This window comes from Chiloscyllium punctatum, chromosome 41 (assembly GCF_047496795.1).
Source record: "Chiloscyllium punctatum isolate Juve2018m chromosome 41, sChiPun1.3, whole genome shotgun sequence".
NCBI lineage: Eukaryota > Metazoa > Chordata > Chondrichthyes > Orectolobiformes > Hemiscylliidae > Chiloscyllium > Chiloscyllium punctatum.
Window position 1 is genome coordinate 51,673,257 of NC_092779.1, and position 27,330 is coordinate 51,700,586.

Below are 27,330 nucleotides of genomic sequence, written 5' to 3' on the forward strand. Positions count from 1 at the left end.
GGTTATTGTTGAGCTTTGTAGTACATGCTTTTGCATGGTCAGATCAATAATCCCACATATCAAATGGTCTCTCAGCATCTTATTAAGGGTTATACCAAAGTCACACACCTCTGCCTCTAACCTTGTCAAAAATCCCAATATAGATTCCCCTGGTTCTCAAATTGCTGAGTAAAACTGAATGCACCTCAGAATTGGAGGAGGCCTGGGATTGTAATATTCTTTAACTAAATTCATCAACTCTTGAAAGGTTTTTGGCATCAGGAGCCTCATGAAAAGTTAGCCCCTAATCACCAAAGAAGTTGTGGGTTCACAGACTGTGAGGAGAATTACTTGTTGCTTTTCATCTGCCCCAATGTCATTTGGCCAGAAAGAATAATACTTTCTTTGTACATACTTGGCCCAGTCTTCGATGGCAGGATCAAATGAGTCAAGCTTCCCAAATAATGGCATGATACCAGAAATGCTTACCCGAAATTAAATTTTTGGCGTATTCCTTCAGGAGTGTGCTTTTTTTTCTCTCATCACCACTGAAATAACTCCACAAAGGCTGTCACCAAGTATCCCTTTATTTACGCATGGAAAGCCCTTGACTAATCCAGCTCAATCAGAGTTTCCATTGTGAACAGGATGTCTGAAATTCCTGTTTGTATCCATCAGCTAGAGTTCCTTGATTGGAACCAGATTCGCAATTAGGGAACTTGTATTCTATGAGATCCACCTGATTATAACGTAATTACAGTCAACGTTTGTGAGAAGATTTGTAGCTCGGGTGCTCGTTGTTGTGGTTCTGTTCGCCGAGCTGGGAATTTGTGTTGCAGACGTTTCGTCCCCTGTCTAGGTGACATCCTCAGTGCTTGGGAGCCTCCTGTGAAGCGCTTCTGTGATCTTTCCTCCGGCATTTGTAGTGGACAAGAAATTGCGCGCCAAAAATGGTTAATTTCAAAAACCACCAATCAGGAATGGACCCGGACCATAGAAAAGGCCGTCACCGTAGGACAGAACTGGACCACACACCGCAAAAAAACGGCACTAAAAGAAAAAATGGCCAAACTAACCACCCAACAGAGAGGACATCACAACACACACCTGGGTTAGAAACCTCTTCCACAGACAGCTCACAGACACGGACAGAACAATACTGGCCAAGGAACTCGACTACAACCACAGGGACGCTAAGACAACAGACTTCCAAGCAGCACTAGAATGCACAATCAGGAACAATGGACTGACAGAAGAGACACAACAAAAAGTGAGACAAAGTATCGTACCTCTGATTACAAGGAAATACAAACACATAACCTCAACACCAAGGAGAGGGAAGCTCTAAAATCACTAAGAAACGAAAAGAACATAATCATACTACCAGCAGACAAAGGCAGAATGAAGGTCATCCTGGACAAAGCAGACTACATCCAAAAAGTGCAACAACTACTTGCAGATACCAACACCTACCAAAAGAGGGAGTTTGACCACACCCCACAGCTCACCAATAGGATAAACAACGCACTGAGGAACCTACAAAAAAACGGACAGATAACCAGGTTTGACCTACAAAGAATGAAACCTGAAAGCAACAACACCCCCAGATTCTATGGACTACCGAAAGTGCACAAACCAGACATCCCACTCAGACCCATAGTATCACTACCAGGGACACCATCACACAAACTGGCTAAAGAACCACAGCAGAAACTGAAACACCTGATTAGCAGATCCAGACACTCTGTACAATCAACACAGGAATTCTTGGACATCATCAGAAATATACACATAGACAAGGAAGAAACTATGGTCTCATTCGATGTAACGGCACTGTTCACCTCTATTGACAAAACCCTAGCCAGAGAAACAATAGCCAACCTGCTGGACATACAGAACAGACAACAGGACGGTGAACCTATCCACAAAGACGGCATACTCAAACTACTGGACCTGTGCCTCTCAACACACTTCACATTCAACAACCAAATATATGAACAAATCAACGGCACACCCATGGGCTCACCCATCTCTGAACTCATAGCAGAAGCGGTAATGCAGAGATTATAACAAACAGTCTTACCACAAATTCAACCCAAACTTTGGGTCAGATATGTGGCTGACACCTTTGTAATCATTAAAAACACAGAAATAGAGAACACACCGGATCATCAAAGCCACACTCTCAGGAATCCGATTCACTAGAGAGGAAGAAAAGGACAACCAACTCCCATTCCTAGACGTGATGGTACAGAGAACGCCTAATGGAGAATTCACCACAAAGGTATACAGGAAAGCCACACACACAGACCAAGATCTGAACTACGAAAGCAACCACCCCAACACACACAAAAGAAGTTGCATCAAGACACTATTCAAAAGGGCCACAACACACTGCAGTACACCAGAACTGCAAAAAGAGGAAGAAGAACACCTATACAATGTATTCGCCAAAAACGGATACTTGCGCAATTTCATCAACAGATGCCTCAGGGAAAGACAACGGAACGAGGACATGCTGCAACCCAAAGGACTAGCCACACTATCATACATCAAGAGCATTTTCCAAACTGACAGCCAGACTACTGCGACCACTAGGACTCATAACAGCACACAAACCAACAGCCACTCTCAGACAACAACTCACTAGAACGAAGGACCCAATACCCAGCATGAGCAAAACCAATGTAGTGTACAAAATCCCATGGAAGGACTGCACAAAACACTACATAGGACAACCAGGAAGACAGCTAACGGTCCGCATCCATGAACACCAACTAGCCACGAAACGACACGACCAGCTATCCTTAGTAGCCACACACGCAGATGACGGGAAACATGAATTCGACTGGGACAACACTACTATTATACGACAAGCCAAACAGAACAGCCAGGGAATTCCTAGAGGCATGGCACTCATCCACAGATTCAATCAATAAGCACATCAAACTGGACCCAATATACCTACTACTTCAACGGACAGCTGGAACTGACAACCGGAAGCGGCAGAGACAAAACCACTACAAATGCCGGAGGAAAGATCACAGAAGCGCTTCACAGGAGGCTCCCAAGCACTGAGGATGTCACCTAGACAGGGAACGAAACGTCTGCAACACAAATTCCCAGTCATTACAATCATTACACTGTCAATGCCGCTTGTAATCTTATACACCTCAATTGCTTCTCTACTCTGTTTTCTCTTCTCTAAAGGAAACAGCCTGAATTTATCCAGCTTCTCTTCATAGCTAAACTGCTCCATTCTAGACAAAACCCTGGTGAATCTCCTCTGCAGCCCCTCCAGTGAAACCGCATCCTACACTGCAGTGACCAGAACTGCGCGCACTAGTCTAGTTGTGGTCTAAGCAAAGTTTTGTTCAGTTCCAAAACAACTCTCCTGCTCTTATACTTATTGCCTCAACTGAAAAAGGCACTGTCCCATTTACCTCAATCACCATATTTTAACCTGTCCTGTCATCTTCAAGGACTTGTAGAGAAGCACCCCAGGATCCCCTTGTTCCTCTGCATGTGCTAGTATCCTATCATTTATTGAAAACTCCTTTGACATGTTAACTTCTTCCAAAGTGCATCACCTTACACTTATTAGGCTTAAATTCCATTGCGACTGATTTGCCCATCTATCCTATCCATCTATATCCTCCTGTAACCTAAGACTTCCGTCCTTCAATGTCAGTCACTTGTTCAATTTTAATGTCATCTCCATACTCACCTATCCCTTTTTCTCATGCTCCCCCCAACCCTGACATTTCCTTCTATATTATTTATAGAATAATATAGATTCCGCACTAATCTCTGTTGTATGCCATGAGATACTTGTCTCAAATCTCATAAATAGGCTAGACAGGCTGCAACATTCTTCACTGGAGCATGGAGGTTGAGAGGTGACCTTGTAGAGGTTTATAAAATCACAAGGGGTAGAGGTAAGTTGAATGGCAGTTGTCTTTTCCCTATGATGGAATATTTCAAAACTAAGGGGCACATTTTTAAGGTGAGAAGATAAAAGTTTTAAAAAAGATATGAGGGACTTTTTTATTTACACAAAGGGTGGTTCGTGTGTGGAATGAACTTCCATAGGAAGTGGTGGATGTGGGTATAGTTATACCATTTAGAAGACATTTGGATAAGTTAATGAATATGAAATGTTTGGAAGGATATGGGCCAAGCACAGGCAGGTAGGATTAGTTTAGTTTGGCACTATGGTCAGCATGGGCTGGTTTGACCGAAGGGTCTGTTTCCATGCGCTATGATTGTAAAAGCTTTGCTGTGATTCATATAAGCTACACCAACTGTACTACCCTCATGTACACATCTAGTCACCACCTTGAAAAGTTCAATTAAGTTTGTTCGGCATGACTGCTATCTGACAAAGGCCATACTGACTATCCCTGATCAAACCTTTCTTCTCCAAGTAGATATTACTTCTCTTATTTAGAATTTTCTGCAGTAGTTTCCCTACCACTGATGCGAGATGCAATGGTTTGTAGTTCTGTGGTGTACCTCCACCTCCTTTCTTCAAAAGTGGAACTACATTAGCTACCCTCCAGTCCTCTGGCACCTCCCCTGTGGCAAGAGGGATCACACCCCTGTCATTTCCTCTCTTTCTCCCATAACAGCTTTGGATGCAACTCTGCTGTACTTGAGTTCGTTCACTTTAAAACCTGCAAAAACCTCCATAATCTCCTCACTCCCTATGTCAAGCTGTTAAAGAACCTCACAGTCCCTCTTCGGCATTCTATGCTTACATCCTCCTCCGAAGTGAAGATAGATACAAAGTATCTGTTATAATACCCTATTATATATAATGCCCTACCAATGATCTCTGACTCCACATGTAGATTGCCCTCTTGGTCCTCATGGGCTCTACTGTTTTCCCTCGTTATTGTCTTCCCCTTTGATGTACATAAGAAATATCTTGGGGTTCTCCCTAATCTTACCTGTTGGAGCATTATCATGCCCCCTAATTTGTTCTCCTAGTTGCTTTCCTAAGACTCCCCCAGCACATCTGCTAGGGTCTCCATTAATCTTTTTCTTTTGCTGCTCTAAGAAGATCCCCTTTTCCATCTTATCCAGGTATTCTAAGCTTGTTGCTTCTACATCTCACCCTATAGGGAACATGTTGGGCCTGCACTGTTGCCAATTCCAATTTGAACGTCATTTTGTTCTGTAGTAGATTTATCCAGAAAACCCATTGACCTATTAAAGTTAGCTTAATTTGCCTGGCTGATTTCACTTGAATATCATTAAGTTGTATGTAGCCAAAAATGTACAACATTCCACTTGGCTAGAAATGTTTATCTGCTTTATCATCATCGAAAAAGATTGTTCAGTAACTCTGGGCAGCTTTTATAGCCCCTCATTGCTGAGATTGCAGGATAAAATTTCCAAGTTGGACTCACCACTGCCTTCCTGCATTATATTTACATGAGTTCAGACACTTATGATGTAGCTAGTGTAATTTTCCTTCTTGCAAATTGCTTTTGCATTGTTGTGACTTCTAGAGTGACTTTAGATACATAGCTGGTAAGCATAATTAGAACATCTCCCATTCAAATTTCTGCTGATGTTGAAGTTCAGACTTACTTGATGCATTGGAAACATACCAGCAATCATGATAAAAGAGAAACTCAAACATCCTACATCAGTGTGACTGTCTCTGTTCACAACGATCAATGACCATAGTTAGAATTTTCTGAAGTATTGACAAGCATATAAATGTGCAGGCTAGGTAGTTGCCTTTTTATGAATGAGGAAAATTAGCATATCCTACAAGCTTCCCCAACTGCAATCTCTATTCCTGGCACATTATGCAAATGTCTGACTCCTCAAAATATAGAGGAAACTGGTTGGAATTTTAGCTAAATCCTGAAAATTTTTAAGAGGCTTTTACATTGATTTCTTCAAGGTGGTCATTGAAGAATATGATGCATTAATGTACAAAATACAACTGGACAGCATTGTGGCATATTTAGCTAACCATACTGTAATGCAAAATTAAAGAAATATTAAGTGCTGTAGTTTTTATAGTTAGTAATCATATTAAAATGGAGAAAGTGAGGACTACAGATGCTGAAGAAATTAGTCGAAAAGTGTGGCGCTGGAAAAGCACAGTAGGTCAAGCAGCATCCGAGGAGCAGGAGAGTCCACATTTGGAGCATAAGCCCTTCATCGGGCGGGGGCGGAGGCGGATAAATAGGAAAGTGAGGTGGGAAGGTGATACGTAGGGGTGGATGGGGGTGATAGTGATAGGTTGGAGGGGAGAGTGGAGCAGATAGGTGGGAAGGAAGATGGACAGCTAGGACAGTTCAAGAGGGCGATGCTGAGTTGGAGGGTTGGATCTATATTGATGTGGAGGGAGAGGAGATCAGGAAACTGGTGAAGTCGACATTGCTGTGTGGCTGGAGGGTCCCAAGGCGAAAGATGATACGTTGTTCTTCCAGTCATCAGGAGGCTTTGATTTGGTGGTGGAGGTGGCCCAGAACTTGCATGTCCTTGGCGGAGTGGGAGAGGGAGTTGAAATGGTTGCCACAGGGCGGTAAGGTTATTTGGTTTGTGTGTCCCAGAGATGTTTCCTGAAATTACCCGCGAGTTGGCATCCAGTCTCCCCAGTGTAAAGACCACACCAAGGGCAACTGACACAATAGATGGGGTGTAGGAAAGTCTCTGCTGAATGTGAGAGGATCCTGTGGGGCCTTTGATGGAGTTGAAGGGGGAATTGTGGGTGCAGATCTTACACCTCTTTTAGCACCATGAAAAGGTGCTGGGAGTGGAGGGTGGATTGTAGATATGTGTGGAGAGGGAAATGTATCTTTGGTGGTGGGGTCTGATTGGATGTGGCAGAAATGGCGGATGATAAGACGTTGTATTCGGAGATTGGTAGGGTGGAAGGTGAGGGCTGGGAGGGGTCCTGTCCTTGTTGCGGTTGGTGGGATGGGATTCAAGTGTGGAGGTACAGGAAGTAGTGGAGATGTGCTGTAAGGTATTGTTGATCACGTGAGACAGGAGCAGATAAGCAGAGACTGAGGAATTCGGAGTAAGGGATAAAGTTTTTACAGAGTAGGGGTTGGTCGGAGGCGTAGTCCAGTTAGCTGAGGTTTGAAGTAGATGTCAGTGTTGAGTCAGTCGCTGGAGATGGAGACTGAGAGATCCAGGAAGGGGAGGGTGGTGTCAGAGATGGAAGGTGTTCGGGAAGTTGATGAACTGATCAGCCTCCTTGTGGGAGCACAAGGTGGTGCCGATAGTAGTCGTCAATGTAGCAGAGGAAAAGGTGGGGGATGCTGCCAGTGTAACTGTGGAAGATGAATTGTTCCACGTATCCAACAAAGAGGCATGCATAGCTGGAGCCCCTGTGGGGTACCCATGGCTACCCCTTTGGTATGAATTGAAGGTGCAGCACTTCTGGACATGCTGCGCCTTGAATTTGCTACAGGGTGTCAAGTGAGCCATATTGTATGCGAGTATCAACTTGTGTTAAACTGGTTACTCCAATAATTCTGATGAGTTAAAGACACAGAGCATGAAAAAAATCTGTTAAATAGAGGAGCAAACTAATTTATTCTTTGAGGCAATCTGTGAGGATCTCCTTCCCCAATCACAAATTCTCGCTGTAATGCTGCTGCTCTAGTTCCTCCTTTACTACTTCTCCAGAGACAGAATATAATTGAAAGAGCAGAAAGTACACAAGAGAATAAACCTGCGATTGGTGGTGCTGGGTCAGTAGTGAGGACAAAACAGGAGGTAGGAAGGCCAGGATGGTTGAGAGCAGGTAAAGTGGCTCCAGCTGTCTTTGTGGGAGGAGGAATAGAGTGTACACATCAGAGTGAAGGAAGAGACAGTGAGTGTGCATTAGGGGACAAAGACTGGGCGGGGCAGAAAGAGGGGCAGGCAAGGGAGCATATTGGAATGGACAAAATATTTATGTATTGCTTAAACTCTGAACTGATCAGATGTTTGATGAAACAAGCCCAGATGTAAGTAGTTAACCTGCTTTCCTCGAATGGACTTGTTTCATCTCTTTAGATGCTGCTAGATCCACTGAGTTTGTCCAGAGCTGTTTTTGTTTCAGATTTTCAGCATTCACAGTATTTTGGTTATTTTCATGGCATTTTCATGTGGAGCGGCATTAGAATTCTGATCACATAATTCAGTCCACCAATATAGTGACATAATTGCCATTGCCTGTGCAAGCCACATTACTTGCACAAATGTGCTGTTTGACTTTTTCTGAATATGATAGTTTTTCATTATCATCTGATATTTTGCATCACTTTGCCTCATCAAAAGCACTTGTAGTTACATTTTTTTGTTAACAGATGTGACTGCCTTCGACCTTTCTTGTGACAATGTACTCTTCTGTCACAATCTCCAGCTTTTCGTCTCTTTATTTGCACATTGGATCAAAGGCGGCACAATGGAAGTATATTTTGATTATTGAGATAACCTATTGGATTGATGACTATTAGATCAGAGGGATAGCAAACCAAACCAAATCAACATCCCTGTCACTGAATTCACAGTACAATGAAACTAAATTGCTCAGTGATACTAAAAATTGTTCAATTGTTTCTAACCAGACTTTACATGTAACAGATTTTGGGCACCAAGTTTATAACTTAAAAAAATTCACAATTTATTATTGATCATGTAATTTCAGCAGAACACAGATGAACAACAAGGCAATTTAATTAATTCTATGATCTAAGCCCAATGTCTGATCACAAACCCCCACTCTCACACCAACAGACAGACACAGTTAAGGTATAAAATAAAGGAAAATAAAGAATTGTAAGTTGCCATTTCGATAACCATTTCAACAATGAATACCAGGCCTTCATGAAATCTTTGGATGATGCATTATATTACAGGCGTGCATACTATATGTCTTGCTTGAATTCAGAAGTCACTGGTCGTTAGAAACTGCTTCAGCAGACATCTGGAGACTTTTTACCTTTTTCTTACAAATTGGGATTCTTTCTCAGAACTTTGATCAAATCGATAGTTGGGTGGTGACTGATTCCCAATGAGTATTTTATGCTTTCTCGAATATTGACGTTTACAATATTTTGTGTTTAGCTTGGTGACTGAATGGTGTTCAGTGCCCGTTGACACCAAAAAACTGCTTATAAAAAAATTATTAATTGGATCATATTCAAGAAAGAACTTGCCAAAAACGACTTCTCTAATTTTTACTTTCTTTGTGCATGTGTTTGAGAGAGGGTACATTGAAAGGTAGTCTTACATTTCTCTCATGCTTATGATTTCAAATGTCTCAAAGCACATAAGGCAGTCACTCTAATGGGAAGTGCAACTACCAATTTGTGCGCAGTAAATTACGATAAATACAAGGTGGTAAATTGTCTTATGATTATTTAAATGGTGGGTGAGGCATAAATGTCCATCAAGACTCCAGGAGAACTCCTGTACTTGTCTTTCGATAGTGTTGAGGAATCTTTATTCACCTGAGACAGCAGTTTAATGTACCATTAAAGGATGGCACCTCCAACAGAACATGTTAATCATTGAACAGAAATGTTACTGTAGATTTTATCTGCAGTTTCTCAAGTGAAACTTGAACTGCGCCATACCGATCTGTTAAGATTACTATAATTGAATACCAGTGTTGGGTAAGTTCGTGATTGGGTTCATCGATGAAGGAACTTAATTGAAGAGCCCATTAAACTCTTGGTCTTCGGCTCAGTAGAAAAGAGTGGACACTTGATTGCGGTAACACTCATTAGCAAACATAGTAGGACTCAAGTCACCCAAGGGGAGCTTGCACCTTTGGAATGTGGAGGCAGAAATTTTGTTAGCAATCTCCTTCAAAACTACTTGGCAGAGCAGCCCCCTTTTTCATCTGTATCTGAACTGCATCATAACGTGAACAATATGATTCTTTTTTATGGTGTTGTAGCAGTTAACAAAATGCTTCCTGTAGAGTGCCTGTTTTTGGTGCAGAGCCAGCAATTTGCAAAACACAAAGTGGACACAAACCAGGCACTTAGAATAGCTTCTTATCCAAATGCATGTTCTACTGGACTGTTAATTTTCTCTGCAGGTTTAAGAATTCTGGTGCAGACTGAATACTCACTGCTTCTGTGCTTAATATATATGCCGATGGATTGAGATCAGATTAGATTAGATTCCCTCCAGGATGGAAACAGACCCTTAGGCTCAACAAGTCCACACTGACTCTCCAAAGAGTAACCCACCTAGACCCATTCCCCTTCCCCTACCCAATGTTTTAATATACCTAATACTGTGGGCAATTTAGCATGGCCAATTCACTTAACCTGCACATCTTTGGATTGTGGGAGGAAACCAGAGCACCCAGAAGATACCCACACAGACACGGAGAGAATGCGCAAACTCCACACAGACAGACACCCAAGCCAGGAATCGAACTCGGGTCCCTGGCACTGTGAGGCAGCAGTGCCACCCTAACTGAACATCTCAAATTTTCAGTTGATCATACAGAGAACGCATGGATTTATGACAGACAAGTCATGCCTGACAAACCTTTTTTTGAAAGTGTGCCTAAAGGATTGAACAGGAGAATGTCTATGGGTATTGTTTATCTGGACTTCCAGAAAGCATTTGATGGATTTCCACGTCAGAGATGGTTCACTCATGGAGTTGAGTGAAAATTATGGACATGGCTGGAAAAATGTTTGAGTAGCAGGTGACATAAGGCGGAATAAAGAGTAAGTACTCAAATAGGCAAAATTTGACCAGTGGTGTCTCTCAGGTTCTGTGTTGTGCTTCAATTATTCACACACTTATTAAATGATTTGGCTAATGGCTTGGAAGGTTGTATATCCAAATCTGTGTCATCAAAGTCAGAGAGCATTGTAGACAGTGTAGATGCTAGCATAAAATTACAAAGGGATATTGACAGACTAAATGAAATGTTAAAGCTGTGGCAGATGGAGTTCAATGCAAACAAGTGTTATGGACCAGACTTTCACGTCATTGGAGATGACGTGGCCCTCGTTTGTGTGTTCATCACCGTGTTCTTACTAAATGCCATTGACATTATTTTGCTTCTGCTCCAGGTTATTTCACGTCACTCTAAGTCCATATGTGTCACTTGCCCCATTTGATCTTTTTCTTCCTTGCATATTTTTATCTTTAATTTCTCCTTCAGTTGTTTTCAGGATAAGGCTGTTTAGATAGTACCTACCTGCAATTAAATGGCATTGTCTTTCTGTAGTGACATAGATGTGTCCAGAAAATTTTCCTGCAAGTCATGTTGCAGTATTGAAGCTTGTGTTTGACCTTCGCTTCTTTCTTTTTCCTGTCTGGCTCTGATATTTCCAGTGAATCTTCAGCTGGATTTTTGGCAGAATAAGCTGTTTTCCAGGATTGCAGTTGTTTCTTTGTTTCTCTCAACTGAAACCACTCCTTAACTGCATCTGCCTGTGGAAAAAACTGTTTAAATATTATTGCTGGGCATTCGTGTTGAAATACAATTCTCTGACCATTAGCTGACCTCTTCTTCAGATTTGACAGTTTCAGGGAAGGAACTCAAAACAAGACAATGACATTAGCCTGTCCAGATTTTCGATTACCTCATAACCAAATTCTGTATTTTAAAATCTCTTCTGAATAGTCTTTTGATCTCTTTATCACTCCATAATTGGCATAGAAATATGTTGTAAATTTCAGGGAATATTACCCAGGCTCCATTATCCCCTATAGGGTTGTTTTCTCATCACAAGTGTTAGTCTTGTGAACGTTCAGAGCACTCACTCAAAGGTCGGTATATCTTCCCTTCTGTAGAGAAGTGAACACGTTATTCAAGATGCAGTATTGTTGAAGGATGGCATTGCTCTTTGAGTTCAATTACTTTGTAATAGAAACTAACATGCTGTTTGTTTTCTTAAGTGCTGGATGCAACAGCGTATAAGCATTGTGAATTGTGCACCTGAATAAACAGGTCCCTCTTAACGCCAACATTTCCCAGTCCCTCGTTATCTTTTTTTTCTTCTGGAGTGGCTAACTTCCCACTTCCAACATTATTCCATCTGCCATGTTCTTGCCCACTCACTTAAGCTTTCTCCACATTTCAGTGCATCCTTTCCAAGATTTTCTGCTTAACTTTGTACTGTCAGCACACTTGGAAGCATTAGCTTCAGGCCACTCATCTAAGTCACTGATATAATTTATAAATACCTGAAGTCCAAACCCAAATCTGTGACATACCCTTCTAGTTTGTCTGCCAACCCAAAAATTGCCTATTTGTTCCTGTTTTCTGTTTTTGTGTCCATTAATCAATCCTCAACCCATGTTAATGTGCAGGATTTCCAGGTTAATAATCTCTGGATTATTGACTGAACCATATGTAAATTGCCACAGGAGCAGAACGATCAGGAGCATTAACACACAGTTAGTGGGCTAGTGTGATAAAAGAGTGGTTCCTATTCACAGGAGACCACCACAATTTTTGGAGCAGAAGGTATACCAATGGGATGGACTCTATCTGAATCAGTATAAGATTCATGTCTATGTGGAGAGAGTAAAGGGGGAGTAAATAGGTGGAGGTAGGGGAAGATAGAGTGATTCAGAACAGAAACAGACCCTTTGATCCAACCAGTCCATGCTGACCATAATCCCAAATGAAGCTAGTCCCACCTGCTGTGCTTGGCCCATATCCCTCCAAACATTTCTTATTCATATACTTTTTAAATGTTGAAACTTAAAAATATACCCCCAGTCTTAAAATCCCCTACCTGAGGAAAAAAGACACCTCCAATTCACCTTATCTATATCCCTCAGTCACCCCTCAACCTCCTTTGCTGCAGTGAAAAAAGTCACAGCCTATCCAGCTTCACTTTATAACTCAAACCCTACATTCCATTCAATATCCTGGTCAATCTCTTCAACTTAATCCTGTAATTTGGCGACCAGAACAGGACATAATATTCCAGAAGAGATCTCAGCAACATTTTATACAATCTCAATATAATGTTCCAACTCCTATGCTCAAAGGACTGAGCAATGAAGGCAAGCATGCTAAACACCTTCTTACATACCCTATTTATCTGTGGCACAATCTTCAAAGAGTTATTTATCTTAGTCCCTGGGTCTGTGCTCTACAACACTACCAAATGCCCTAATTTTAATTGTGCAAATATCCTTTGTTTTATCAAGACGCAATACCTCCCATTTATCTAATTAAACTTCACCTGCCACTCCTCAGCCCATTGACCCAGTTTTCCACTGTCCACTATACTACCAATTTTTGTGTCATCCACAAACTTACTAACCATGCTTTTTATGTTTTTCATCTAAATTATTTATATAAATGACAAACAAAAGTGGACCTGCACCAATCCCTGTGCAACACCACTGGTCACAGGCCCCTAGTCCGAAAAACAACCCTTCACCACAGTCCTTTGTCTCCTGCTGTTAAGCCAATTTTGTATCCGTTTGGTAAGCTCATTGTGAATCCCATGTCATCTCATTTTACTAGTTATCATGCGAAACGTTGTCAAATGCTTTACTAAAGTCCAACTAAATGATTTCTACCGCTCCAGACTCCTCAATCTTCTTGATTCCTCCCTCAAAAAATTCAGTTAAGTTTATAAGATATGACTTCCCTTGCACAAACCCATGCTGATTATCCCATATCTTTCCTTGCTTCTCCAGTTGCACATAAATCCTATCTTTCAGAATCACTTCCAACAACTTATGCACCACTGAAATCAGACTTACAGGTCTATAGTTCCCAGGTTTCTCCTTGTATCCCTTCTTAAATAAAAGTATGAATACGTGTATAACAAGAAACGCAAACACCCTAAAATAGGGCAGGTGAGCATAAAGACAAGTAAGGAAGATAGTAAAATGATAGTGAAATAAAGAGTACGTAGGTTAGTTTGATCTTAGAGTAGACTAAAAGGTCAGCACAACATCGAGGGCAGAAGGACCTGTATTGTGCTGTACTGTTCTATGTTCTTTAATAGATGCTCATGTTCAGTTTAGATGAAGTATATTTGAAAGGTTCAAGTGGAGCGTAAACATATGGGCATGAACTGGTTGAGTTGAATTGCCTTTTTTCTGTGGCGTTTTTGTTCATGGAATAATGTATGTTCCTGGCACTCCCAGCATTTATTGCCTTGCCTAATAGCCTGTGAGAAGATGAACTGACTTCATGAACTGTTGCAGTTTGTGAGAGTTAGGGACATTCTTAGTGCAGTTATGAGTGAAGTTTCATGATTTTGATCCAGTGATGATGAAGCAGTAGTGTTGTAATTCCAAGTCAGGATGGTATGTGACTTTGGAGAGAACTTGAAGGTAATGGTGTTTCCATTCATCTGCTGTCTTTGATTTTCTATGAGTCATGATAGTGGGTTTCGAAAGTGTTATTGAAGGTCAATTCATCTTGAAGATTGTTTACTGTGCACTTGTGCAATTGAATGTGAATGTTTAACATGACGGAGAGATGCTAAGCAGACTACTTTATTCTAGATGGTGTTGAGCTTCTTTAATGTTGTGGGAACTGTATCTATCCAGACAACTGGAGTGTATCCCTTCATAGTGCTCACTTGTGCCTTGTAGGCGGTAGCGAGCTGTGTAAATCACTGTAGAATTCCTAGCCTTTGACCTGTCTCTGTAGACATCTTTAAATAACCACTCCAGTTCAATTTCTGGCCAAGGTAAACAATACAATACTGACAGTGAGAGATTCAGAAATGGTAATGTATTGAATGTCAAGGATAATTGTTAGATTTTCTCGTTGAAAACAGTCATTGCTCAGCACTTGTGTGGCACCAATGTTACTTGTCCAGGGCTTGCTGCATTTGGACATGGCCTGCTTCAGTATCTGAGATATCACACATGGTGCTGAGCATTGTGCCATCATCAGCAAAACATCCCCACTTCAGATCTTATGATGGAGGGAAAGTCATGGATGTAATAGGTAAAGATAGTTGAGCCTAGGTCCCTACCTTGAGGAAATCCTGTATTGATTTCCTGTGGTGGAGATGATTGAACTCCAACAGCTGCAAACGTTATCCTTTTTGCTAGGTATGACTCCAACCAGCAGAGTTTCCCCCTAATTCCCATTGATTCCAGTTTTGTCTGGGTTTCTTCATGCCAAATGCAGTCAAATGTTGCCCTTAAAGTCAATCTTGCCTCACTTCTGCAACTCTGCCCTTTTTATTTGGACCAAATCTGCATTGAGGACAACAACCAAATGGTTCCACAGAACTCAAACTGAGCATCAGGTCACTTTCTTGATAAGTGCTGTTTGGTAGCTTTGTTAGTTATCCCTTCCATTGCTTTGCTAATAATTGGAGAGTGAACTGTTAGATTAGTAATTGATGCAACTGGATTGTTCTGTTTTTGTGCACAGACCACTATGGGCAAATTTTCACTTTGTTAGGCAGATGTCAGTATTGTAGCTGTCCTGTCTAGATTCATGGCCAGTTGTGGAGCACAACTCTTTAGTTTTATTTATGGTATATTGTCAGGAATCATAACTATTGCAATATTCAATGTCTTCAACCATTGCTTGGTGTCATGTGGAGTGGAATGAATCGTATCGTTTGAAGATTGGTGACTTCAGGAGGAGTTAGAAATGAATCGTCCACTCAACACTTCTTGCTGAAGATGGATACAAGTCTTTCAGACTTGTCTTTTGTCGTAATGTGCTGGGGGCTTCCCCATCATTGAGAGTGAAGATATTTGATGAGCCTCTATCTCCTGTTAATTGCTTAACTGTCCATGGTCATTCATGATGATTTGGTAGGACTGTGAAACTTAGATCTGATCTATTGTTTGTGGGATTGCTTAGGCTCTGATTGCATGCTGCTTCTGCTGTTTGACATGTTGGTGGTACAACATTCTTCCCCAGATTGATGCTTCATTTTTAGATATGCTAATGCTGCTTCTGGGATACCTCCTGCATCTTTCACTGAACAGGGGTTGATGGCAATAGTAGATTTCCTTCCCTTAAGGACATTAGTGAAACAATGAATCCAATTCTGCCCATCAACTTTCTTCCACCATTCAATATGTTCTAGGCTGATCTATTTGTGTTCTAAATTTCACATTTTCATGTAAATCTAATAAGCTTTTATTAACCTTTGATTATTGCCTAACAAGAATCTACAGTATTTACCATGGGCCGTTAACATATTCAATGACTCTGCCCGCATAACTTTCAGCAACAGTGTTGCAATGTCTCTCAAGCCTCACATAGAAAAAAATCCCCTAATTTCTATCCTACAATGGTGATTCTCAACAGTGTTCCTTAGTTCTGAATTTACCCAGAACGACTTGATTTTTCCTGCCAAAGTGAACAACATTTTCCCACTTAGCTCGTTTGTCTTTTGACAAATTGATTGGCAAGAGAAAACAGGCCCTGGTGGTATTATTCCCATTGTACCCAGATGTCTGCCCAGCTCTAAACTTGGCTCTGTGCTTTTTGTATCTTTCTCTGCTTTGCTTTGAGTTCACTTTTCATCTGTATGTTTTCCTTTCCCAAGGACTAATGATCCCATGTTTTCCTTTAAACTTCTGTTCTATTATTTATTACATTGCCTAATTTCTGCATTTCAGAATATCCATGAATTATTCTTCAACATGAAAATTCTTGCATTCTATAACCACCAGATTTTCTTCATGATCATTGCCATGTTTGAATATTCCTCCAATTTCTAAGATGTTTAATTATTTAGAAAGCTGAGTCAGTTTTCTCTCCTGCTACAAACTTTCGGTCTTTAAAACCCAAGATACAACACCTGATTATTTACTTGAATTTGGCTTTTACCTCTGAGGTCATCATGGTGGCTGGTATTTTAATTTCTTAACAAAATATAATGCATCTGACCAGTGATATATAGCAAATGTCATGTTTTGTGAGGTTAGCTATATTTTACTGTGTTCTCTGTTGAGAGTCAGATATAAAGGTACTTAACAAAATCTTATGGCTGTTCACAATGAATCCTTTGAGATGTATTAGAAACGCATTTTACGTGATGAAATAAAGAATAAAGGATAGACCTGTTAAAAGGCAACTGGAGGATAGAGTTCATGGTCTGAATATGTTGAACACCATGTCAAGATCAGTACCCAAATACAATATGACATGTTTTCACTGATCTTCACTGTAACATTCCAGAAGGCTGATGACAGAAATGTGAGTGAGCGTAAGGGGAATATTGTGAATTAAAATAACAAACAATTAGAAGATCTTGAATTGCATCTTGCTATGTATTTGCAGGGAATGTAACAATTGCTCTTTTACCTCCTTTGATCTAACTGTCCAAGGTGCTAAACACGCCTACCAGGTGAAACGGCAGTTATGTTGCACTTCTTTCACTTTAGTGTACTTGTTGCTCACCGTATCGTTTGCTTCACAAAGGAGATCAAAAAAAGAATGGTTGACTGATTTTTCAGAAAATCGCTCAGTCGACTGTGTGAATCCCACGACCTCTCTGATTCAGAGATGGGTTCTACCAGTTGGATCATGTTCTCTGAAACACAGGAAAGTGGCAACATAAATTGAGGGCAAGGGAGACACACACAACTTTTCTGTGAATGTGACAACTGTGAGAAACCTTCTAACCCATTCATTATCAGTTTTGTGGTCTATACAATACACAACTTGAAATGAAGGGAAGTTCCAAATTTTTCTATCCTTCTACAGTTAAAAGCGTTTGCAATATATCGGCTACTCTAACTCAAATAAACTATGATTTGGAGATGCCGGTGTTGGACTGGGGTGTACAAAGTTAAAAATCACACAACACCAGGTCATAGACCAACAGGTTTAATTGGAAGCACACTAGCTTTCAGAGCGACGCTCCTTCATCAGGTGATTTCATCAGATCACCTGATGAAGGAGCGTCGCTCCGAAAGCTAGTGTGCTTCCAATTAAACCTGTTGGACTATGATTTGGTGTTGTGTGATTTTTAACCTCAAATAAACTAAGTTGACTGCAGTTAGAGTTCTATATGTGGGTTATTTTTGAGTTGCTTTCTCTGTTGATAGTACCAGTTTTCAATTTTTCTAGGTTGCGACCCTACACCATCTCTGTGAGCTTTGTCAGTCTGGTGCGTTATTCAAAATGTTAAAGAGCCATGCAGTTAATTTGGTCATATTTTATTGTATCATTTACCAGGTTGTGCAATTCATAACAATTAAATTGGAAGAATCAGTACTTTGATTGAAGTTTGTGGATCAAATTTGTGGTGATGTTAAATTGAGGGTATGAACACTGGTATTAATAAGTGTTCCATTGTATTAAATGTATGTTCTGCATTGGAAATTAAAAATTTGATAAAGTGGCTGCTTTAATTTGATTCATAGTAAATATTGTTCACTTCAGTTCAAACCTTTATAGAGACTTAAGAAACAAATGTACTTTCAGATTTTTAGAGGTATTAAATTAATAATTATAATTAGAATTTTCTTGACCTTATTAGTTACTCTGTGTAAAATCGTATAATTTCATATCATATTGTTTTTACTCCAGGAAAGCTCAAGAACAGAACAAAAAAGTAGTAGTTGCTGGATGTGTTCCTCAAGCCCAACCACGGATGGACTACATTAAAGGCTTGAGCATTATTGGGGTAAGAATATTTTTCTGATACATCATTTAAAAAATTCAGCTTTTCAAGACATCGTTTCACAGAGAATAGAATCGCTACAGCATAGAAAGAGGCCTTTCGGCCCATCAAGTCTGCATCTACCCTCCAAAAAGCATCCCATCCAAACCCCTGTAAAGTATCCCCATAACCCCATTTACCATGGCTAATCCATCTCGTCTGCATATCCCTGGACACTGCAAAGTAATTTAGCATGGCCAATCCACCTGACTAGTCTTTGGACTGTGGGATGAAACCGGACCACCCAGTGAAAGCCTACACAGACAAAGGGCAAACATGCAAAGTCCACCCAGATAGCCACCCAAGTTTAGAACCAAACCTGGGTCCCTGGCGCTGTGCAGTAGCAGTGCTAACCATTCAGCCACCATGCTGCACATAATTCTTGGCTTTTTGTGTACACCTGGTTTGGATTTGGTATCAGCCTTGTCTCAAGGATGTCAAAGTGTGAAAATTTAGAAGATTCGCAAATTGCATGTTGTGTCTAGAAGGAGACATATTCTTGCAGTCTTATATAAAGTCCACAGTTTATCCTCATTAATTTCCTACCATGAAAAAAACATCTGTGGTTTGTGTTTTGCTCCTTTTTAAGGTCACTAAATAACTTGAGGGAAGTTTTAAATCTTCAAGTGGATGGGAGTTGGAAGGGAATGCAATATTCAGAAATTTCAAGCATGACTATACCGTCCTTCCTTCTGGATTTAATGGAAATGTACTTGACTGTGTGCAAATAACCTGCTCACTAGAGTTGATGGAATAATTTTGGCTACTTTGTATTGTTTTAAACAGAGGTTTAATATTACTGCCTCTTGCACAAGTTCCTCAGATCTATGAGAAACTTGCCAGTGAAAAGGTGGTTTGTCATAGGGTTCAGATTGTCTAGTACCTGAACAATGTTTGCAATGTTTTGTCAGTTCCTGCTAGCTAATATATTATAGCGACATATTCTGATCTTAAGCTTTCAATCTGCAACCATTGAGTTAGGTTATGATATGGATATTGTTGTGAGGCTATTGTCATCAAATGGATATTGTCATCAAATCATAGAATTCTTACAGTGTGGAAGCAGGCCATTAGGCCCAACAAATCCACACCGACCCTCCGAAGAGTATCCCACCCAGACCCATTCCCCTACCCTACTGCTTCACATTTTCCCTGAGTGGTGCGCCTAACCTACACATCCCTGAACACTATGGGCAATTTAGCATAATCACTTCACCTAACCTGCACATCTTTGGACTGTGGAAGGAAACCAGAGCACCCGGAGGGAATCCATGCAGACACAGGGAGTGTGTGCAAACTCCACACAGACAGTTGCCCGAGGTTGGAATCAAACCAGGCACCTGGCACTGTGAGGCAGCAGTGCTAATCACTGAACCACCGTGCCAGAAGGTAATAATGAACAACATTGCAAGATTTATTGTTACTGATAATTCAGGAAAGGTAGGCTTGGGATATTACCAATCAAATTTATAATATAATTCGTGATCTGAGTAGGAAAGGTCTGCTGTTTGTGCTGTGACTATCAACCTTATTATTTTCAGTCACACCTCACTGGGGTGGCACACCGGAAATCAAGCCTTGCTATTTCCAAAGTCATCACCTAAGTTAAAGAATTTACCAAAATATACAAAATTCCCCAATTTACCTTTCTTGATTGAGGTTGACAAGATGGCTTAGCTTTCTGTACTTAATGATAATTGCTATTTGTTACCAATAAATAGATTATAGTTACAAGTAAATAACCATGGATTGTTAATGTATAACTCTAATATTTAAACCTGTAACCCTTTTGTAAAGTTCACCCTGCAAACACATTTAGGCAGATTTTAAAAAATCGTATAATGGATGGAGGGAAAAACTGGGCAGGCAGTTCAGTGGTCCCTGTCCACCGGGTTTGCTGAAGTCATCCTTTTGGTTTACCAGAACTTGATGTTTGGCAATATTTTTCCAGATACTTTCACTTGCAGGAGGCTCAGAGCAACTTGTTCACAGTTTGACTTATTGGCTTAAAGGCAAGTGGTAAGAGAAAATAAAGTGGCATTCTTCAGGCTTTTGGTATTTTTCACTACAAAAAGATAGACATTGTTTCCCCTTTTGGACGTCTGAAGGCTTCTGGGCTCTACTGTTCAACAAAATATTCATCTATCTGGGAGCCAGTTACGTAGTTGTCGACAGGTAGAAATGCTTTTTTCATCGACAGTTGGCCATCACTCCACAGAGGAGAAAGTGGGGATTGCAGATGCTGGAGAGTCAGAGTTGAAAAGTGTGGTGCAGGCTAAAAACAGCAGGTCAGGCAGCATCTGAGGAGCAGGATAGTTGGTATTTCAGCCATAAGCCTTTCATCAGGAATGCCGATGAAGAAGATCAATGACCTTCTCCAATCTGCCAGTGAAAGTGCTACCAGTTCTCATTGAAACATCATAGTCACTTGATCTCTGCTACTGTATCCATTATTTCCTGTAACATCTTCCCCACTCATTTTCATCCTTGCTAACATTTGGTCCTGACTAACCCTGAATCTCTTCTGCACAGCCTACTCACCACCTCAGGACATCTCTACATATGCCCCAAAAGTAACAGTGTGCCACTTACCTCTCTCTCTCTCTCTCTCTCTCTCTCTCTCTCTCTCTCTCTCTCTCTCTCTCTCTCTCTCTCTCTCTCTCTCTCTCTCTCTCTCTCTCTCTCTCTCTCTCTCTCTCTCACCCACTATGTGCAGTGTTTCCTCACTCTGACCACCCTGAGCAGCTGACTGACCATGTCCAAGCTTCTGCACTTTGTTTTGCAGTTGATTATCATATTGATTGATCACTGAAACAGATTCGCCTCAGTCTGTAGATATTCTTTAACATCTAAACATATTTTTTAAACAATAAGAGGAAAAAGCTCCTAATGCAAACAACCCAAAAGCCAAATTTCAAATTGTTCCTCAACAATTTACTGGCCTTTTAATGTTAGCCAATTCTTTAAGTTTTTAAATTAACAGATTGCTCCCAGCTTCTTGTCCTCAGGCTTTAGAGACATTTTCACAAATCTTTTCCAGGTCCACTAGCACAAACATTTCACAATGCCTTTTACGAAGCTCGTCACGAGAAAGCGTACAAGCTGATTGATCATGTGGTGTTGATGGGAATTGCACAACAACGAACAGGAGTTCGATTCATTAAAAATGAATATTGCAATTGACAAAGTGCTTTACAGTCAAGTCGCATTTAATAACTGCACTTTATAGGATAACTGCCTGTATGTGTCCTTCTATTGCCCTCTTATTAGTTGGGGGTCTGTAGTATACACCTGGTAGTGTGACTTGTCTTTTTTCTTTATATATCTCAGCTCAACCCATAAAGCCTTATTTGTTAATCCAATTAGCATATTATCCCGTCTCAACTGAAATTGATTCTTTAACCAATACTGCTACATGCTCCCTTTTTTATTATATACTCTATCCTCCTTGAAAACACTCTATCCAGGAATATTAAGCTGCCAATGTTGTCCCTCCTTTTGCCAGGTTTCCGTTATAGCAACAATATTGTGCTGCCATGTATCTATCTGTGCCCTTGGTTTATCTGTTTTGTTCGTAGTTCTCTTTACATTGAAGTATGAACAACTCAACCCTATCAATTTTCTTTGCTGGGTGCTTCTTAATCTTCATTTCTTTTACTTTCCAAGTCACTGATTGCATCGCCAATCCTGAATCTGACCTATCTAAGCCTACTTTTTGGTTCCCATTCCCCCTGCCAAATGAATTTAAAATCTCACCAATGGCACTGGCAAAAGCCCTTTCTACTTGGACAACGAACAGTGTAAAGCGCACTTGCAATGTACTGGTAACCTGCTTTTCAAAAGTACAATCTGCAATCCTTTGTTTTTAAAACAGTTGTTTTCCCACCTCCGTTTACAATCAAAAATATGGAAGATATAAAATCATGGTCTTTACACTATAATCTGATCATTGAACCATCAGTTATTTTGTTCTTCATTAGTTGCATGCTTTTTCTCACATTCTCAGTTACATTGTTTTTCTCCTTTCTATTTGGTTGATAATTTGCATTTTCCCTGTGATAGCACAATGGCATCTCATTCAGACATGCAGCATAATTCTGGGTCCCCAAGCAAGGGCTTGGATATGTCTTCCATCCTTCTTTTTCCAAAGGTGACTAGGCAAAATTATTGTTTGATGGTTTGGAATAATGCAAGAAGCAACAGTACCCAGCAGACACCTTGAATCTTATGACTAATAAAAATGACCGCGAAGGAGTCATTTGGTGCCCAGTCTCTTGACACCTTAAATGTATGATGTCTGCTTCCTCTGGAATGGCTAAGAGTTTCTCAGAGACTATTCCTTTGTCTTTTTGCTGCTCATCATTTTGGTTATGCATTACAGTCCTTTTGCTAAATTTATAGGAGAGTTCCCAGTGGTATGCAAAAGTTACCCTGGCTTCTCTTAAATAATTCCCCTTTCTAACAGTCTCCCCAAGTGTGTAATGGTAATAATCAGGAATAAAGTATTGCAGAATCAGTGGGAGAGATATCAAACAGAACTAAGGAAAATGTTGAGAGATTAGAAACTAAAATACTAAGTGAGAAATGGTGGGGTAGTGGATTGAGGGCCATTACAATTAAAAAGTGATATGTGCATCTCCAACAAATATTTCTGTGTTCTGCCTTAGGGCATCAATGGGAAAGAAAGATGTGCAGTGGTTGGGGGTTAGAAATGGAAGGGAAAAAAGCCCTTATAGGTGAAGGGTAATGGAAAGCAAATTATTAAAAGTAGAGGAAAAAAAACTGAAATCTGATGGGGACAGGAAAATATTGAATTTTTTTCAGCAGAGAGAAACAAACCATTTCTTTGAGTGAGCGAGAGGAAAGTTACATATAACATGGGTTTGAAGGCTGACAGTTTGTTGACATGACTAAAGTGAAGCAGATGTGCTAAGTTAGGATTACCTTCACCCCCACATTTCTCTGTAATCATCAGATCGTCCTCCAACATGTTTGCAAACTTCAGCATGATGACAGAACATTTACCACTTTCCTCACCATACCATTTAACACTTGCCTACTGTGTCATCCTGTGCAAGCGCAGAGTGCAACACCTGTCCTTTCACGTTCTTCCTCCTCATCATTTAAGCACAATGCTTCTTCCAAATGAAACTATTTTGTACGACTTCCCCAACTTAGTATACTGTACTTGCTCTTCAGAATATGATGTGTACGTTGTGTAGTTCACTCAAATGTAGAGTGGATGACCACTTTGCAAAACAACAGTGTTAATTCTGCAAGCATACTCCTGAGCTTTTGGTTACTTGTTATTTTAATTCTCCATCTTGCTCCCTCTTTGTTGTCTCTGTCGATGTCTCCTCCAGAGTTACAAAGAAGCTTGAAGAACAACACCCTGTCTTTTGTCCTGCTCTGGATAGCTTTCTGGATTTACCAAGAAGTTCAGCAACTTTAGATCATAATCACTGCCTCCATCTTGTCCTTACTTTTTGTCTTGCTGTCTTTTTCTTCTTGTATTTCTTCATGTTGCTTGGCAATGAAGTCATCCACACCCTGTCTGGACACATTTCTTTATTATTCTTTATCATTCCCTTTGGTGTTTGCATCAAGAAATCTTTTGTTAGTTACTATCCTCTTCTCTTCACCTTACCGCAGACCATTGCCTTTGTTGTTCTTGATCCCTATTCCATTCTCATGTCTTGAATAACTCTCACCATTCTATTTTGCTAAGTTCAAATGAAATAACGTTTGATTTGTTTTGATTTATTTTCATGTGTACCTAAATACAATGCAAAGCTTTGTTTGCGAGCAGCACAGGCAAATCAGAGTAAGCAAGGACAAACATCATAAGGTGCTTGCACATAGTGAGTCATATAGGTTACACTGCATAGGAGGTGCCCAAATCAAGATCAACATTATTTGTAGTTAGAGAGCCCATTCATCAGTCTAATAATGGCAGGGGAGAAGCTAATTTTGAACCTGTTCGTGCATACGTTCAAGCTTCTGTATCTTCTGCCTGACGGTTGATATTGTGGGAGAGCATTAACAGGATGAGAGGAGTCTTTGATGATGTTGGCAGCCTATCTGCGGTGACGTGAAGAACAAATGGAGTCCATGGATGGTTGCTGTTTCAGACTGCTATGCACCCACATAGTATGCTCTCCTTTCTGAAGTCAAAGATCAGTTATTTATTTTTGCGGACACTGAGACAGAGGTTGTTGTCATTGCACCACGCTACTAAGTCCTTTATCTCCTTTCTGTGTTCTGACTCGTCATTGATATCCGTCCTACCACAGTGTTGTTGTTAGCAAACTCATAGATAGTGTTTGTTTGCCATACTCTCAAATTTTGGAGAGAGAAAGGAGGTTGGAGGTTGCGTAATAATTAGTAATAAATATGTAAAACTGATGAGAGAAATAATGATGGCATATGTTACTTACAATTCAGAAAGTCTCCATAGCATTTGAAAACTTGAAACTTGAATTTATAAAAAGCCTGATTTTCAAATATCAAAAATTGGGTTGACCACTCATCAGTTCCGGAATTTTAAAAAGAACATGTGGCCCGGTCATACATTCTACTGACCCCACAGACCCCAATCAAACAGTCAGGTTAACCCAAGGGAAGAAAGAAAAAAATTGAAGGTGAATCAACGTGAGCCTCCTGTGTACATCTTCCAACTTCATGCTTAAAAGGGTCAATTGTGGAAATAGCACAATGGTTTTTCATCCTTCTGAAGAGACCATTTTAGTCACCCGTACCTTAAACAGCTGAAAGAGGCAAATTCTGTTGTGATCACAGGAGGAATAAAGTAATAATTTTTTCATGAAGTTGATTCCACTAAACAAGTCTTATTTTTCATTTTCAATGTCTAATACATGGCTTAATTTGTAGGGAACACGCTGCCTTTTTATCTAGCAGTTACTGGTGTGTTGTGGGATTGTTGTCAGTTCTTATCAGTAATGTTGTAAAAATATTTTTCCCTTATTAGGTTCAACAAATAGATCGTGTAGTTGAAGTCGTTGAAGAAACAATTAAAGGTGAGTAGTGAATTAATCTTTTACATTTTGCTTCAGCAAATTAAGATGTAAATATATGTTAATATCTTTTGAATTAAATATTGCACAATATAAGTTTTATGCACCCAAAGAAACCTTTAATTTGAAGTTAGAGGCTGACTTTGTTCATTCAATATATTTTGCTAATTGATAATGTCTGGTTGCAATGCTTGTCTTTTCATTGAGAAAGTACTGATCATTTTAGGTTTAGCTTGGTATGGTCAGGTGCATTATTATAACTGAAAATAAAACTTTCAACCCAACATAAACATATATGTCGACAAAGTTTATAAAATTTTAGTTTGAAATCCTATAGCATTGATACATATTGATTTAGATGTAGCCTTCTAACCCTAACCCTGTTTCCATTTGCAAATGGCCCATATTGTTATTAAACATAGCTTTTAAAATTCTGTCAAAAACGCTCATGCTGAGATTGGAGAAGATCTTGCCCTCTATTGTAAAAGAGGACCAGACAAATTTTATTAAAAGTCGCAGGTGCTCTAATAATATGAGAAGACTGCTGAACATGGTCCAGGTGGGCCAGCTGAGGTCGACTCCAGGCTTGGTAGTCTTCCTAGATTCAGAGAAAGCATTTGACCGGGTGGGATTACCATATCCTTTTTATGTCCTGGAACGGTTTGGTCCTGGGAGGAATCTTCGCCAGTGGCAGTATTATGTAACATCCTAAGGCAGGGCTCTCACAGCATAAGGGTGCTGGAAGAGCACAGCAGTTCAGGCAGCATCCGAGTAGCTTCGAAATCGACTGCCTTTATTCCTGATGAAGGGCTTTTGCCCGAAACATCGATTTCGAAGCTACTTGGATGCTGCCTGAACTGCTGTGCTCTTCCAGCGCCACTAATCCAGAATCTGGTTTCCAGCATCTGCAGTCATTGTTTTCACCTCGTTTTTATCTCTCAGCATAAGGTCTGACAATTTTAGTATTGATAGAGGTAGCCAACAAGGGTGCCCTCTTTCACTGCTGCAGTTTACGTTAGTGATTGAGCCGTTGGCGGAGGCTATCCGCAGGGACCCCCTCTAATTGCTCCGGAGGTGGGATTTGGGGTAACAGAAAATCACCCTTTATGCAGACGATGTTCTTCTTGTTCTATCTAATCTGACAATATCTGTGCCCTGTTTAATACAAAAGATTAATTTCTTTGGCTCTTTCTCAGGGTATAAAATCAATTTTATGAAGTTGGAGGCCATGCCTCTGGGGAGTCTTGTCGGAGTACCCGATCTTGGGGGTGACATCCAATTCCCTTTCAGGTGGTCACAGGGAGGTTTCCTGTATTTAGGAATTTTTATTACTCCAGCCTTTGATCAATTATATAAAGCTAATTTTGTGCAATTATAGAGTCAGAGATGTATAGCACGGAAACAGATCCTTTGGTCTGACTCATCCATGCCGACCAGATATTCCAATCCAATCTAGTTCCACCTGTCAGCACCTGGCCAATACCCCTCCAAACCCTTCCTATTCATATACCTATCCAGGTACCATTAAATATTGCAATTGTACTAGCCTCCACCACTACCTCTGGCAGCTCATTCCATACACGTACCACCCTCTGCGTGAAAATGTTGCCCCTTAAGTCTCTTTTATATCTTTCCCCTCTCACCCTAAACCTATGCCCTCTAGTTCTGGACTCCCCCACCCCAGGGAAAAG

The 27,330-nt window shown here is 40.4% G+C and overlaps 1 protein-coding gene across 2 annotated transcripts in view; it reads left to right on the plus strand.

The window, feature by feature from the left end:
• cdkal1 (CDK5 regulatory subunit associated protein 1-like 1) overlaps window positions 1–27,330 on the plus strand; it is a 600,053-nt gene that overhangs the window by 100,221 nt on the left and 472,502 nt on the right. For both annotated transcript variants that reach the window (XM_072560914.1, XM_072560913.1), the window contains exons 5-6: window positions 18,473–18,569; window positions 25,594–25,642. In XM_072560914.1, the coding sequence (XP_072417015.1) occupies window positions 18,473–18,569; window positions 25,594–25,642 (146 nt within the window). The remainder of the gene's footprint in view (window positions 1–18,472; window positions 18,570–25,593; window positions 25,643–27,330) is intronic.